Genomic DNA, 17,314 nt, shown 5'->3' on the forward strand with positions numbered 1-17,314 from the left:
GGGCACTGGACTATGGGATGGAGGATATGTATGACGGGTATATGGGCACGGGACTATGGGATGGAGGATGTGTGATGGGTATATGGGCACTGGACTATGGGATGGAGGATATGTATGATGTGTATATGGGCATGGGACTATGAGATGAAGGATGTGTGATGGGTATATTGGCACTCGACTATGGGATGGCAAATATGTATGATGGGTATATGGGCATGGGACTATGGGATGGAGAATATGTATGATGGGTATATGGGCATGGGACTACTGGATGGAGTTTGTGTGATGGGTATATGGGCACTCGACTATGAGATGGAGGATATGTATGATGGGTATATGGGCACGGGCCTATGGGATGGTGGATCTGTATGCTGGGTATTTGGGCACGGGGCTATGGGATGGAGGATAATTATAATTTGTTGTAACTAACCACAGCGCCGGGCTCTTCAGCTAGTATATATATATACAGTTGTGGCCAAAAGTATTACACCCCTGCAATTCTGTCAGATAATTATCAGTTTCTTCCTGAAAATGATTGCAAACACAAATTCTTTGGCATTATTATCTTCATTTAATTTGTCTTAAGTGAAATAACACAAAAGAGAATGAAGCAAAAAGCAAAACATTGATCATTTCACACAAAACTCCAAAAATGGGCCAGACAAAAGTATTGGCACCCTCAGCCTAATACTTGGTTGCACAACCTTTAGCCAAAATAACTGTTACCAATCGCTTCCGGTAACCATCAATGAGTTTCTTACAATGCTCTGCTGGAATTTTAGACCATTCTTCTTTGGCAAAGTGCTCCAGGTCCCTGATATTTGAAGGGTGTCTTCTCCAAACTGCCATTTTTAGATCTCTCCACAGGTGTTCTATGGGATTCAGGTCTGGACTCATTGCTGGCCACCTTAGAAGTCTCCAGTGCTTTCTCTCAAACCATTTTCTAGTGCGTTTTAAGTGTGTTTTGGGTCATTGTCCTGCTGGAAGACCCATGACCTCTGAGGGAGACCCAGCTTTCTCACACTGGGCCCTACATTATGCTGCAAAATTTGTTGGTAGTCTTCAGACTTCATAATGCCATGCACACGATCAAGCAGTCCAGTGCCAGAGGCAGCAAAGCAACCCCAAAACATCAGCGAACCTCTGCCATGTTTGACTGTAGGGACCATGTTTTTTTCTTTGAATGCCTCTTTTTTCTCCTATAAGCTCTATGTTGATGCCTTTGCCCAAAAAGCTCTACTTTTGTCTCATCTGACCAGAGAACATTCTTCCAAAACGTTTTAGGCTTTTTCAGGTAAGTTTTGGCAAACTCCAGCCTGTCTTTTTTATGTCTCGGAAGTGGGGTCTTCCTGGGTCTCCTACCATACAGTCCCTTTTCATTCAGACGCCGACGGATAGTACGGGTTGACACTGTTGTACCCTCGGACTGCAGGGCAGCTTGAACTTGTTTGGATGTTAGTCGAGGTTCTTTATCCAACATCCGCACAATCTTGCGTTGAAATCTCTTGTCAATTTTTCTTTTCCGTCCACATCTAGGGAGGTTAGCCACAGTGCCATGGGCTTTAAACTTCTTGATGACACTGCGCATGGTAGACACAGGAACATTCAGGTCTTTGGAGATGGACTTGTAGCCTTGAGATTGCTCATGCTTCCTCACAATTTGGTTTCTCAAGTCCTCAGACAGTTCTTTGGTCTTCTTTCTTTTCTCCATGCTCAATGTGGTACACACAAGGACACAGAACAGAGGTTGAGGCAACTTTAATCCATGTCCACTGGCTGCAAAAGTGATTTAGCTATTGCCAACACCTGTTAGGTGCCACAGGTAAGTTACAGGTGCTGTTAATTACACAAATTAGAGAAGCATCACATGATTTTTCGAACAGTGCCAATACTTTTGTCCACCCTCTTTTTTATGTTTGGTGTGGAATTATATCCAATTTGGCTTTAGGACAATTCTTTTTGTGTTTTTTCATTTAAGACAAATTAAATGAAGATAATAATACCAAAGAATTTGTGTTTGCAATCATTTTCAGGAAGAAACTGAGTATTATCTGACAGAATTGCAGGGGTGTCAATACTTTTGGCCACAACTGTATATATATATGTATATAGTATAAATTATTGGCAAAACTCCCAAATATGTTTCAATTTATGCTTATTTTTATTACAAAATTAATTCACTGTGGTGTTGAAAAATAGGGATAGGTATAACGGTAGGTTACATTTTGAACCAGCCCAGGTCTTTTTCAAACATCGCTAAAATAAAGATGTACATAAATAAATGTCCAGTACAAATGTGCAAGTGGCTTAACAAATAATTTTGTAAAAAAAATGCATAATTTGAAACATACAGTGGGGAAAAAAGTATTTAGTCAGCCACCAATCGTGCAAGTTCTCCCACTTAAAAAGATGAGAGAGGCCTGTAATTGACATCATAAAAACATGTAAGATTTCTGGCTCTCACAGACCTGTAACTTCATCTTTAAGAGGCTCCTCTGTCCTCCACTCATTACCTGTAAAAATGGCACCTGTTTGAACTTGTTATCAATATAAAAGACACCTGTCCACAACCTCAAACAGTCTCACTCCAAAGTCCACTATGGTGAAGACCAAAAAGCTGTCGAAGGACACCAGAAACAAAATTGTAGCCCTGAATCAGGCTGGAAGATTGAAGCTGCAGTAGAAAAGCAGCTTGGTGTGATGAAATCAACTGTGGGAGTAATAATAATAAGAAAATGGAAGACATATAAGACTACTGATAATCTCCCTCGATCTGGGGCTCCACGCAAGATGTCACCCTATAGGGTCAAAATGATAACAAGAACGGTGCGCAAAAATCCCAGAACCACACGGTGGGACCTAGTGAATGACCTACATAGAGCTTGGACCAAGGTAACAAAGGCTACCATCAGTATCACACTACGCCACCAGGGACTCAGATCCTGCAGTGCCAGACGTGTCCCCCTGCTTAAGTCAGTACATGTCCAGGCCCATCTGAAGTTTTCTGGAGAACATTTGCATTATCCAGGAGAGTATTGGGAGAATGTTATATGGTCCGATGAAACCAAAGTAGAACTGTTTGATAGAAACAAAACTCATCGTGTTTGAATGAGACAGAATGCTGAGGTGCATCCTAAGAACACCCTACCTACTGTGAAGCATGGGGGTGACAACATCATGCTTTGGGGCTGTTTCTCTGCAAAGGAACCAGAACGACTGATCCATGTACATGAAAGAATGAATGGGGCCATGTATCGTGAGATTTTGAGTGCAAACTTCCTCCATCAGCAAGGGCATTAAAGATGAAACATGGATGGGTCTTTCAGCATGATAATGATCCCAAGCACACCGCTAGGGCAAGGAAGTAGTGGCTTCATAAGAAGCATATGAAGGTCTTGGAGTGCCCTAGCCAGTTTTCAGATCTCAAACCCATAGAAAACGTTTGGATGATTTGAAAGTCCATGTTGCCCAGTGGCAGACCCAAAACATCACTGCTCTAGAGGAGACCTGCATGGAAGAATGGGCCCACATACTACCAACAGTGTGTGCCAACCTTGTGAAGACTTACAGAAAATGTTTGACCTCTGTCATTGCCAACAAAGGATATATAACAAAATATTGAGATGAACTTTTGTTAATGACCAAATACTTATTTTCCACCATTATTTGAAAAATAAATCTTGCCACATCAGACAAGGTGATTTTCTGGATTTGTTTTCTCATTTTCACTCTCATAGTTGTGGTCTACCTATGATGTCAATTAAAGGCCTCTCTCATCTTTTTAAGTGGGAGAACTTGCACAATTGGTGGCTGACTAAATACTTTTTCCCCAACTGTATTTGTGAGTGCGGCTGATCATCTATACTGACTCTTTGGATTCTCCAGTTCAGCCGTCACCCCCCATGCAACAACGCTGAGTGCACGTGTTTTATACTATATACAGCTCTGGAAAAAAATTAAGAGACCACTGCAAATTTTTTTTATTTTGTCTGATTTTTCTCTTTATAGGTATATTTTTTAGTAAAATGTAAATTGCTCTTTTATTCTATAAACTACTGACAACATGTCTTCGAATTTCCAAGCACTAAACTTTGTATTTATTTTCAGAAAATGAGAAATGGTCAAAATAACAAAAAAGTGCAGTGCTTGCAGACCTCAAATAATGCTAAGAAAACAAGTTCATAATCATTTAGAAACAACAATACTAATGTTTTAATTCAGAAAGCGTTCAGAAATCAGTACAGTCATGGCCAAAAGTTTTGAGAATGACACAAATATTAATTTTTACAAAGTCTACTGCTTCATTTTTTCTAATGGCAATTTGCATATACTCCAGAATGTTATAAAGAGTGATCAGCTTAACAGCAATTACTTGCAAAGTCAATATTTGCCTAGAAAATGAACTTTATCCCCCAAAACACATTTCAACATCATTGCAGCCCTGCCTTAAAAGGACCAGCTAACATCGTTTCAGTGATTGCTCCATTAACACAGGTGTGGGTGTTGATGAGGACAGGGCTGGAGATCAATCTGTCATGATTAAGTAAGAATGACACCACTGGACACTTTAAAAGGAGGCTGGTGCTTGGCATCATTGTTTCTCTTCTGTTAACCATGGTTATCTCTAAAGAAACACGTGCAGTCATCATTGCACTGCACAAAAATGGCCTTACAGGGAAGAGTATCGCAGCTAGAAAGATTGCACCTCAGTCAACAATCTATCGCATCATTAAGAACTTCAAGGAGAGAGGTTGCCTTGTTGCCAAAAAGGCTCCAGGGCGCCCAAGAAAGACCAGCAAGCGCCAGGACCATCTCTTAAAAGTGTTTCAGCTGCGGGATCGGGCTACCAGCAGTGCAGAGCTTGCTCAGGAATGGCAGCAGGCAGGTGTGAGTGCATCTGCACGCACTGTGAGGCGGAGACTCTTGGAGCAAGGCCTTGTCTCAAGGAGGGCAGCAAAGAAGCCATTTCTCTCCAGAAAAAACATCATGGACAGACTGATATTCTGCAAGAGGTACAGGGAGTGGACTGCTGAGGACTGGGGTAAAGTCATTTTCTCTGATGAATCCCCTTTTCGATTGTTAGGGACATCTGGAAAACAGCTTATTCGGAGAAGACCAGGTGAGCGCTACCACCAATCTTGTCTCATGCCAACTGTCAAGCATCCTGAAACCATTCATGTGTGGGTTGCTTCTCAGCCAAGGGAATGGGCTCTCTCTCAGTCTTGCCTAAAAACACAGCCATGAATAAAGAATGGTACCAGAATGTCCTCCAAGAACAACTTCTCCCAACCGTCCAAGAGCAGTTTGGTGATCAACAATGCCTTTTTCAACATGATGGAGCACCTTGCCATAAAGCAAAGGTGATAACTAAATGGCTCAGGGAACAAAATATAGAGATTTTGGGACCATGGCCTGGAAACTCCCCAGATCTTAATCCCATTGAGAACTTGTGGTCAATCATCATGAGATGGGTGGACAAACAAAAACCTTCAAATTCAGACAAAATAAAAGCATTGATTTTGCAAGAATGGACTGCTATCAGTCAGGATTTGATCCAGAAGTTGATTGAGAGCATGCCAGGGAGAATTGCTGAGGTCCTGAAGAAGAAGGGTCAACACTGCAAATATTGACTTGCTGCATTAACTCATTCTAACTGTCAATATAACCTTTTGCTACTCATAATATGATTGCAATTATATTTCTGTATGTGATAAAAACATCTGACAAACACACATAAAAACCAGAGGCCAGCAGATCATGTGAAAATATAATATTTTTGTCATTCTCAAAACTTTTGGCCATGACTGTACTTTGTGGAACAGCCATGATTTTTAATGACAGCTTTCATGCGTCTTGGCATGCTTTCCACCAGTCTTTCACACTGCTTTTGGGTGACTTTATGCCACTCCTGGTACAAAAATTTAAGCAGTTCTTCTTTGTTTGATGGCTTGTGACTATCCATATTCCTCTTGATTACATTCCAGAGGTTTTCAATGGGGTTCAGGTCTGGAAATTGGGTTGGCCATGACAGGGATTTGATGTGGTGGTCCTTCATCCACACATTGATTGACCTAGCTGTGTGGTATGGCGTATTGCCCTGCTGGAAAAAACAGTCCTCAGAGTTGGGAAACATTGCCTGAGCAGAAGGAATCAACTGTTTTTCCAGGATAACCTTGAATGTGGCTTGATTAATACGTCCTTCGCAAAGATTAAAATTTTAAAATATTTAGGAGGCCGTAATGGCACAGTGAATAATAATAATGTAGAGTAGGACCCCCCACATGAGATTGCCTTGGCGCGGCAGGGTGGCTCAATTTATTGATCAATATTTTGCCAAATGTCTCATTTGAATACAGTTAGATGTTAATATGTGCATATGCACCTCATGTTATGCGTTCTAACCACAAGCAGCGCTGGCTTCTTTCTTCTTTTTTGCATATTGGTTTGTGGTTGACCACCACTGTTGCGTGCGCGCTGGGTTATGTTTGCCATTTTTGCTGTGTTCATTGTGATGGATCTTGGCTGCTGTGTACACACACAGCAGCCCCGCCCTGCCCCAGGCTTTATTTAATTTGTGCACCTGTGTCTGAGCCTGCATCGCCCTTCATCTGTGTTTGCTGGTCAGGCAATGTGTGGAGGTCAAACCTGAGATGTCTATGTTCAGACCTGGTTGGCCTTTATCTGCACTTGCTTCATCTGGCTGCACGGGAGTGATGCAGATATGCTTCAGGTACAGATTGCATTTGATATGGTCTTGCTTTTAAAATATTTAGGAGGCCGTAATGGCACAGTGAATAATAATAATGTAGAGTAGGACCCCCCACATGAGATTGCCTTGGCGCGGCGGGGTGGCTCAATTTATTGATCAATATTTTACCAAATGTCTCATTTTGAATACAGTTAGATGTTAATATGTGCATATGCACCTCATGTTATGCGTTCTAACCACAAGCAGCGCTGGCTTCTTTCTTCTTTTTCGCAAAGATTAACCTGCCCAATTCCAGCCTTGACAAAGCATCCTCAGATCATCACCAATCCTCCACCACATTTTACAGTGGGTGCAAGACACTGTGGCTTGTATGCCTCTCCAGGTCTCTGTCTAACCATTAGATGACCAGGTATTGGGCAAAGCTGAAAATTAGACTCATCAGAGAAGATTATAAATAAAATCCAGAAAGAAGGGGTTAAATCAGAAAAATTAACAACTAAAAGGGTATACTCCAAATAGGACTACATATGCAAAAGAAAAGGCGTACACATTATCCATAAAATTATAACCAATTTATTAATTTATCACAATAGACATATCATCAAAATAGAAGATTGTTAAAATTATTACATTGAGACATTTAACAAAGTGAAGGACACATGACAATAGGTCTGACACATTTACATAATTATGGGACTGGGATTCAGAGATCATAGAAATTATATCATGATGATAAAATATCCCATATCTATATCTATTATAACAGTATCAAAATGCCAGAAAGTCACCAACAAGATAGCTATTAGTATAACAGACTCAAATAAGACTATCTCACCATAAATATGGCCTCATAGAAATCCTATAAATGCAAAAGCCACATCCAGCATTAAAATGGAATCTCACCCAGATCTGTCCCAGTAAATGGTCAGATCGTGCAGCCCCCTGAGGAAGCCCACTCAAAACGTGCGTTGGGCTGCACGATCTGACCATTTACTGGGACCGATCTGGGTGAGATTCCATTTTAATGCTGGATGTGGCTTTTGTATTTATAGGATTTCTATGGGGCCATATTTATGGTGAGTCTTATTTGAGTCTGTTATACCCATAGCTATCTTTTTGGTGACTTTCTGGCATTTAGATAGTGTTATAATAGATATAGATATGGGATATTTTATCATCATGATATAATTTCTATGATCTCTGAATCCCAGTCCCATAATTATGTAAATGTGTCAGACCTATTGCCATGTGTCCTTCACATTGTTAAATTTCTCAATGTAATTTTACCAATCTTCTATTTTGATGATTTGTCCATTGTGATAAATTAATAAATTGGTTACAATTTTATGGGTAACTAGCTGAAGAGCCCGGCGTTGCCTGGGCATAGTAACTAACTGTGGTTAGTTACAACAAATTATAATTATCCTCCATCCCATAGTCCCGTGCCTATATACCCATCACACATATCCGCCATCCCATAGGCCCATGCCCATATACCCATCACACATATCCTCCATCCCATAGTCGAGTGCCCATATGCCCATCACACATCCTCCATCCCATAGTCGCATGCCCATATACCCATCATACATATTCTCCATCCCATAGTCCCATGCCCATATACCCATCATACATATTCGCCATCCCATAGTCAAGTGCCAATATATCCATCACACATCCTTCATCTCATAGTCCCATGCCCATATACCCATCATACATATCCTCCATCCCATAGTCCAGTGCCCATATACCCATCACACATCCTCCATCCCATAGTCCTGTGCCCATATACCTGTCATACATATCCTCCATCCCATAGTCCAGTGCCCATATACCCATCACACATCCTCTATCCCACAGTCAACCATTATGACATCATAATGAGCGGTGGGGCTTGCAACCTATGATGACATCAGCGTCGCCATGGCAACCATTGTGACATAATGAGGGGCGGGGCTTGATACGCGCACACTTTTTCCCCAGTATGTAGATAGGGTAAAATTGTTTGGTGAATTGGAACACGCAGGGTTAAAATTTCGCCTCACAACATAGCTTATGACACTCTCGGGGTCCAGACGTGTGACTGTGCCAAATTTTGTGGCTGTAGCAGCGACGGTGCGGATGCCTATCCTGGACATACACACACTTGAGCTTTATATAATAGATGTGTACTCCTTTTCTTTTGCATATATCATCAGAGAAGATTACCTTACTCCAGTCCTCTATGGTCCAATCCTTATGGTCTTTGGCAAACTTCAGCCTGGCTCTCCTTTGCTTCTCATTGATGAAAGGCTTTTTTTCTACCTTTACATGACTTGAGCCCTGTCTCTAGGAGCCTGTTACAAAATGTTACTGCCATACACTTCACCCCAGCTGCCATTTGCCATTCCTTTAGTAGGTCACTTGATGTCATCCTGCGGTTGCTGAGTGGCATTCAATTAAGATGACGGTCTTCCTGGTCAGTGGAGAGTTGTTTTTGCCCTCTGCCAGTCTGTAGCTTTGTTGTCCCCAATGTCTGCTGCTTGGCCTTGTTGTATTGGACTGCCATCGTAGAAATTTTAAGGATGGAGGCAACATGACGCTCACTGTATCCCTCTGCTAGTAAAGCCAGAATTGAGCCCTTCTTTTCCTCACTCAAGACTTTTCTTTTCAACTTCTTTGGCATGGTTAAAAGTTATTTTCTCATTCCTAATACTTGTGGGATGTTACTAGCATTGTTTTGCTATTCATCTTGTCCTATTGCAAGAGGATTGTGAACACCACAGCAGAGTTTTTAATACTTTCCTTCATTAAATAAGATTTGGATCAGGTGATCACCTAATCAGAAGCACAATAAGTAGAATAAGGTGTACTCTGGTTGGAATTCAACTGACACTGGAGTAGAATGGCTGTCAGACATGTAGAGAAGTATATTTTTATAAAACTGTGCAGTGGTCTCTTAATTTTTGCCAGAGCTGTATATATATGTTTTACATTCCTTAACATCAATTTATTATTTAGCATCAGAAAAAAGTAGAAAATCTAAATGTAACCAAAATTATACAAAAGCCTTAAAATCAAATGTAATTTCTGTTGTTTATAAAACTAAAATATACAATGCTCAGTGCTAAATGGTAACTTGCATAATTTAAAATGATCACCATCTGATCTTGCAGAGAAAAAAGTCGCAGCTAACATTAGCCTGGTCCATTTTTTTGGACCAGACTAATGCATGTAATAGCAGGCAGCTTTTGCATTCATCTGAAACATGGAAGAGCACACTCACAGTCCACAACATGGAAGAGCACATTCATAGTCCACAACATAGAAAAGGACCTCATAGTCCATGACATGAAACACATAGTGCCACTATGGTGGTTTGTAGTTAATGGAATTGAATAGTTCGTGATACCACCTGTGGTGTTTGGCAAGCAAGATGTTAAGCCAACGCTGCGTGCAGATCCTCTGGGGCTGATGGTGTGTTGCAGCATAGATGGTATAGCTCCCCACAGGTGAAGCTGTAGCCCCAGGGCAGTGTGTAGGCGCAGGTAGTGTAAAGGATGGTACCCAGATGTAGCGGTGCTGACGGTGTTGGCGCACAATGACTGGAAGACACCAGGGCTTACAGTTTCAACGCTTTACTCACAGTTCTTGGTAACCACTGGTGCCCGCTTCCATGCCGTGTCCTCCGGGGCAGAGACTCAATCAACCTCCTGGGCAAGTTAGGCTTCTCTTCTCCAACACTCCGCCAACATGTACCTTTCCTGAACGACTCCTCTAGTGCGCCTTTTAGTGTGAAGAGCTCCAGTACCATGGTTACTCTGAAGTTCCTCCTGTCAGATGTTCCTAACAACGCTACTTGTATGACAGACAGCTGTAGCCTGATCAGGGACCTCCTGGATCCCAGCTCTCTATCCGTGTTGCTGTTGTGTCCCAAGTCTTAGATGGGAGTAGTGCATTTACAGCCTCCTACTCCACCGGTGTCTGCTGCAGAACCATAAGTGTCCATACAACCTCGGGGACCGGGCCCTGGCCTTGCGCTGAGAACCTATAGGCAGGGTTCCTCTTCCAACCCACAACTCCTCTCTGTTCTCCTACTCCTTCGTTCCGCGCTGTTCCTTCTCTCTCTTATGAAAGCTTAGGTTGCAGTTCTTCGTCTTTCTCCTTCTGTACTCTTTCCCGTGCCAGCTGACTCAGATCACAGAGACAGCTGCAGCACTCATTCCTCTCTTCCTCTCCTAGGGAGCTCGTTCCACTAAGACCAGTCCTCAGCCTCTCCTGACTGACTGCCTTCCTCCGCCTTGAGCTCCCCTCAGGCTGACCTCATGTCAGCCTGCTCTCAGACTGAACTGAACTCCAATTCTAAACCTTCCCACTCTTTTATATCTAACTCCACCCACCTCCCAGCACATCTCGTGTTACGAAGCAAGGAATCACCAGAGGTGCTCTGCTACCCTCTAAGCATGAGCCGCAATGTGATCAGTGCTGAACTATCCTGTGTATGGGATGCAGGTGTTGGAGTGTGGAAAGGCGTTCCCAGCTTACCTAGGCGGTGGGGCCCTACACATTAGGAGAAGGTGCAGTACTTCTGTGGCGACTGAGCATCAGGGGCGCCACATTAGCATACATGATATCCTCAAACGAAAGCAAATCACCAGTTCCTAATGTTGCTGTACATTCACAATTCTTTCATGTTTATTCATCCTCCACTTTGGCTTACAATCAAATAAGTGACTAGTTCATAATTTGTGCAATCATCTAAATGTTTGCTGGTATTAACTGAGTACCTATGTTTTATCTTTGTTCATTGCAGGATGGGCTCTTTTTATGCTCCTGGATTGATAGGAATCAATGTCCTTAGGTTACTGACCTCTATGTACTTCCAATGTTGGGCTGTTATGAGTAGTAACGTCCCCCATGAACGTGTATTTAAAGCATCTAAATCAAACAACTTTTATATGGGACTTCTTCTGCTCATCCTTTTCTTGAGTCTACTGCCAGTAGCCTACACAATCATGTCTCTTCCGCCCTCATTTGACTGTGGGCCTTTCAGGTACAATAAAAATCAGATGTTTTATTGCTTTTGTTAAGTATGTGCTGTAATTCAAGCTGCAGTGAACTGTTCGTGTTTTTTGACCAACTAGAATTATCTGTATATTGTTTCCTTTTCAATTACTTTGTATGGCCGCTGTGTAATCTGCTTTCACTATTGAGCACACATGCATATTCAGCTGAACTTAAAATGGTTGTCTGATGAGTAAAAATGTTTTTACAAAATACTCATAGTATGTAAAAAAATAAGTTAAAAAAAGTAATATTCACCTCTCTGGTACCCTCCGCTTATGATCTCTGCTTTCTGCTGAAACATGGATATGCGATTTCTGGAGGGAATTGCTGGCTGCATCTCTGACCTGCTACTGTCAATTATGCTGCAGTTATAAGACACAATATTTATTTAGTTATTTTATTAGTATTAAGTTTAAGCCCTTCCTGACCTGCGCCGCATATATACAGCTCCGCGGGAGCTGTGTTCCCAAAAACTGCCATATATGTACACTGCTCCTCACTCTGAGTGCCGCCGCAATTATGTGAGAGCAGACACCCTGCAGCAACGCCCGTGATCAGTGCTAGCACTGTAAAAGATTTTTTCTTCACTGCCCAATGGTATAAAAATCTGTGACCCACCGGTTGTGTTAATATGATCACTGAACTCTTAGATGAATTCATTGGGAGGGGTAGTTTGTAAAATGGGGTCACTTATGGGGGTTTCTGCTGTTCTGGCACCTCAGGGGCTCTGCTAATGTAATATGGCACACACAATCCAGTGCAGCAAATTCTGCACTGTAATATGGCACTCCTTCCCTTCTGAGCCTTGCATGTGCCTCAAAAGAAGTTTTTGACCATATATGGGGTATCGATGTACTCAGGAGAAATTGCACAATAAATGTTGGGGTTTATTTTCTCCTGTTACCCTTGTGAAAATGTAAAATTGGGAAAAATTTTATTTTTTTTATTTTCATGGCTCAACGTTATAAACTTCAGGGGCTTTCCAAATGCACATGGCGTCTGCTAATTGCTCAGGCAAATTTTGCATTCAAAAAGTCAAATGGCGCTCCTTCCCTTCCAAGACCTGTGGTGCACACAAACAGTACTTTTCCTCCACATATTGGGTATCGGCGGACTCAGGAGAAATTGTACAACAAATTGTATGGTGCAATTTCTCCTGTTACCCTTAAGAAAATGCTAAATTTTTGTCTAAAAAACATTTTTGTGGGAAAAATGTGATTTTATTTATTTTCACGGCATAACATTATAAACTTCAGTGAAACACCTGAGGTTTCAAGTCCTCACCACACATCTAGATAACTTCCCTGAAGGGGCTAGTTTCCAAAATGGTGTCACTTGTTGGGGGTTTCCACTGTTTGGACACATCAGTGGCTCTCAAAACACAACATGGTGTTTGCTAATTATGCTAGCAAATTTTATATTCAAAAAGTCAAATGGCTTCTCTTCTGAGCCCTGCTGTGCACCCAAACAGTGGTTTTCCCACACATATGAGGTATCAGTGTGCTCAGCAGAAATTGCACAACAGATTGTATCCTACATTTTCTCCTGCTACCCTTGTGAAAGTAAAAAAAAATTGGTGTAACGGAAATTTTCTGTTAAAAAAAGTGAAATGATTTATTTTTCCTTACACATTTCATTAATTCCTATTAAGCACCTGAAGAATTAATAAACTCCATGAATGTGGTTTTGAGCACCTTGAGACTTGCAGTTTTTAGAATGGTGTCACTTTTGGGTATTTTCTGTCATATAGGCCCCTCAAATTCACTTCAAATGTGATGTGGTGGCTAAAAAGGTGGTTTTGGAAATTTTGCTGTAAAAATAAGAAATTAAAGATGAAGTTTTAACCCTTATAACTTCATTAAAAAAGCCTTATGTTTCAAAAAATGTGCTGATGTAAATTAGACATGTGTGATATGTTATTTATTAACTATTTTGTGTGACATGACTCTCTGATTTAAGGGCATAAAAACTAAAAGTTTAAAAATTGCAAAATAATCAATATTTCACCAAATTTCCAATTTTTTCACAAATAAATGTAAGTCATATCAAAGAAATTTTACCACTATCATGAAGTACAATATGTCACAAAAAAACATTCCCATAATCAGTGGGAATTAATGAAGCGTTCCAGAGTCATTACCTCATAAAGTGACAGTGGTTAAAATTGAAAAAATTGGCCTGTTCAGGAAGGTGAAAACAGGAATGAGGAGTGAAGGGGTTAAAACTGCAATGTTCAGTCTCAAAAGTTTATAAGTTACAGCCAGAAAATAGGCAGTTACTTTTAATATTTACAAAAAAAAAAGTTTTGGTGGCTTTCAAAAATATGAGGCCCTGAGGAAGCGTCAGACACTTCGTGAAATGGCCACAGGCTGCCTGCTGTTTGTTGATGTTATTTGTCCCGCTTACGCTCTTGAAATAAAGAAAATAATATTTTATTGGTCAGTGACTCAATTTTTTTTTATTGGAGGTGCAAAAATATCTTTGTGTTTTAGCATTCCAGCGCCACGTGTTTCATATTGCAGCAGTGGCACCACAGAGTGACTGAAGCAACACACATTTCTCAATTTCTCTATGTAAGGCTCAGACATGTCAGATTCTCCAAAGTGAGTGATGCGCAACATAGTCAGTCTCCATTTAGGGTCATCAACAGGGACTTTGACTCTGAATTCTCTAATATGGGTATTTGAAAATTCATTTTCTAAAACAGGCAGCCACTTTAAGTACTGTATATAGGTAACCATGTATGTTGCAATTTTTGTCATGTCAGACTTTGCATTAAATAAAATAGACAATCAAATATTAAACAAATGGTACATAATATATAGTAATATTTAAGACTAATTCTAATATACAGTACAGTATCAAGTTGCTAATTTTCAGTACTTGTTGTCAAACACATGCAAGTAAACTGACTGGTTAACATTACATATGCCTTGATAAATGACATGTAGGCCGAGGTGCCAAATGGAAACAATCATTTTATCTGTTTTTTCTTAATTCTGAGCAATTTGATTTGATCCTTTGTCTAGGAATTATTAATCCTGACCACATTTGTTAACCTGCTCAAGTTATTACAATAAATGATATTATCAGCATATTACGTATAGGTTATATATTATAATGTTTCTCTGTATAAGAAAAGTAACACTTTTTTACTCCCAGTGGGAAGAAGAAAATGTTTGATGTAATCCAAGAAACTATGGAAATGGACTTCCCACCTTTTGTTGCCAAAATTCTTAGTTCCATTGCAAATCCTGGATTAATCATACCAGCCATTCTCCTTATGATGTGAGTACTGTGTGAAAACCTTATATGTTAATGACAGGATTCTAAATTATATCAGCTTTAATTAATATTAAGCCCGTGGCTTGTAAGTAACAAAGATTCAAGGGCACTGTTAGTAAAATTATGTTTAAAGAGATTTGATTATTCGCCCGTAACAATCTGAAATACAGAGCAGAACCCCTTAGGCCCCTTTCACATTACTTTCTTGCTTACGTTCAGTGATCCCATCAGGGCCTGGTCCCCAATGCCCAGCAAAGAGGGTTTCGAGCCTATGCAGCGACAGGGCCATTGACTATAACGATGCCGACAGAGTAAACGTTTGCTCCGTTGTGCATCATTTTTGGGTGTATACACCTACTGGAGGTGGACACCCAGACATCGGAGACCACATCTGAGAGTCTGCATGCAATAGGCGCATTCACCCAAGAATGATGCACGTCAGAGCTCACATTGACTCTGTCGACATCATTACAGTAAATATGCCTGACACCCATTTTACTGAGGTTCGGACGCAAACCCTGTGTCACGGATGTCAGATGGTGCAGACCGTTGTACTGCATCTGTCTGCAGAAGGTCTCAGTTGTTTGCTTTGCAGACTAGTGGCCACCTCCCCTGGTGCTAATGGCCACACCTGGACCTGGGTATTCATAACTTCCAACTTCCTGTTAGGAAACATCACCTGCAACTCCTATTTGCACTTCTCTGAGGCTTGGTTGAGTCTGCTAGTGTCCTCTTGGAGTTTGAAGGGCGTCGACGTTTCTCTCTGAGTCTACTCAAGCTAAGTGTAATGAGAACAAAAGCAAGGAGCACAAAATGTGTGAAACCTGGTGATTAAATGTATTATCAATCAGGGACCAAGTGGCCGCTCATCTAATAGGGTTGTGCACCCCTGGGAAGTGTGGATCCAGCATTGCCCGGACACCTCAGGTCCTTAAGCTTCTCAATGGAATTGACTAGGCTCGTAGCTGCTCCTGCCACAAACCCTCAGGAGGAGGGATATGGAATGGTGAAGGAAAAAAAATTGTAGCGTTCTGTGGAGTGCTGAGATAAGGGACAAATGTAGAGACAGCAATCTGGTTAACAAACCTTTATTACCTTTCAATCTCCACAACACATTTCAATAGTTCTATACTATCTTCATTAGGTAGTACTGAAATGTGCCCAAAAATGGTACCAATGAAAAGTCAACTCGTCCTACAAAAATCAAGACCTCACATGACTCTGTGGTCCAAAATATGGGAAAATTATAACTCTCAAAATACGGTGATGCAAAAACTGTTTTTGCAATAAAAAGCGTCTTTTAGGCTATGTGCCCACGTAGCGTTTTAAAACGCTCACTAAAAACCGGACTCCTTCCCAGAAATCGCGCGTTTTTTTCCGCGCGATTTTACCGCGATTATGATCGCGATTTTGCCGCGATTTTTGAGTGCGATATTCAAGCACTTTCCAAGCGATTTGAAGCATCGCTTGGAAAGTGATTGACAGATTGGTCACACTCGTCAAACATAGTGTTTGACAAGTGTGACCAGGTTTTTACTATGGACGCCGCCTATGCGGCGTCAATAGTAAAAGATAGGATGTTAAAATGCTAAAAAAAAATAAAAAAATTGGGGTATATTTACCTTCCGGCGTCCCGCGCTGCCATCCCGGGCCACAGCGTTCCCAGTAATGCCTTGCAAGACCTGTGATGACGTAGTCTCGCGTTGCTATAGCGATCTCGCGAGACCGCTAGAGTCACGCGAGACTACGTCATTATATCATTTTTGTGGGAAAAATATGATTTTGTATTTGTATGGCCCTATAGAAACTTCTGTGAAGAACTTGGGGGTTCAAAGAGCTCACCACACATCTAGATAAGTTCCTTAGGGGGTCTAGTTTTCAAAATGGTGTCACTTGTGGGGGGTTTCCACTGTTTAAGCACATCAGGGGCTCTCCAAACGCAACATTGCATCCGATCTTAATTCCAGCCAATTTTGCTTTGAAAAAGTCAAACGGCACTCCTTCCCTTCCGAGCTCTGCCGTGCACTCAAACAGTGGTTTACCCCCATATATGGGGTATCAGCGTACTCAGGACAAATTGCATAAAAACTTTTGGGGTCTAATTTCTCCTGTTACCCTTGGTAAAATAAAAAAAATTGGATTTGAAGTAGTTTTTTTGTAAAAAAAAAGGTAACTTCATTTTTTTAAAACATTCCAAAAATTCCTGCGAAGCACCTGAAGGGTTAATAAATGTCTTGAATGTGACTTTGAGCACCTTGAGGAGTGCAGTTTTTA

At 41.1% G+C, this 17,314-nt stretch overlaps 1 protein-coding gene across 1 annotated transcript in view; it reads left to right on the forward strand.

The window, feature by feature from the left end:
- LOC141052558 (transmembrane channel-like protein 2) overlaps nt 1-17,314 on the forward strand; it is a 362,090-nt gene that overhangs the window by 300,031 nt on the left and 44,745 nt on the right. The window contains exons 16-17 of the mRNA XM_073549810.1: nt 11,502-11,741; nt 14,918-15,043. Of these exons, the coding sequence (XP_073405911.1) occupies nt 11,502-11,741; nt 14,918-15,043 (366 nt within the window). The remainder of the gene's footprint in view (nt 1-11,501; nt 11,742-14,917; nt 15,044-17,314) is intronic.

The sequence above is a fragment of the Dendrobates tinctorius genome, unplaced genomic scaffold (assembly GCF_039654945.1).
Source record: "Dendrobates tinctorius isolate UK_male_01 unplaced genomic scaffold, ASM3965494v1 ptg000162l, whole genome shotgun sequence".
NCBI lineage: Eukaryota > Metazoa > Chordata > Amphibia > Anura > Dendrobatidae > Dendrobates > Dendrobates tinctorius.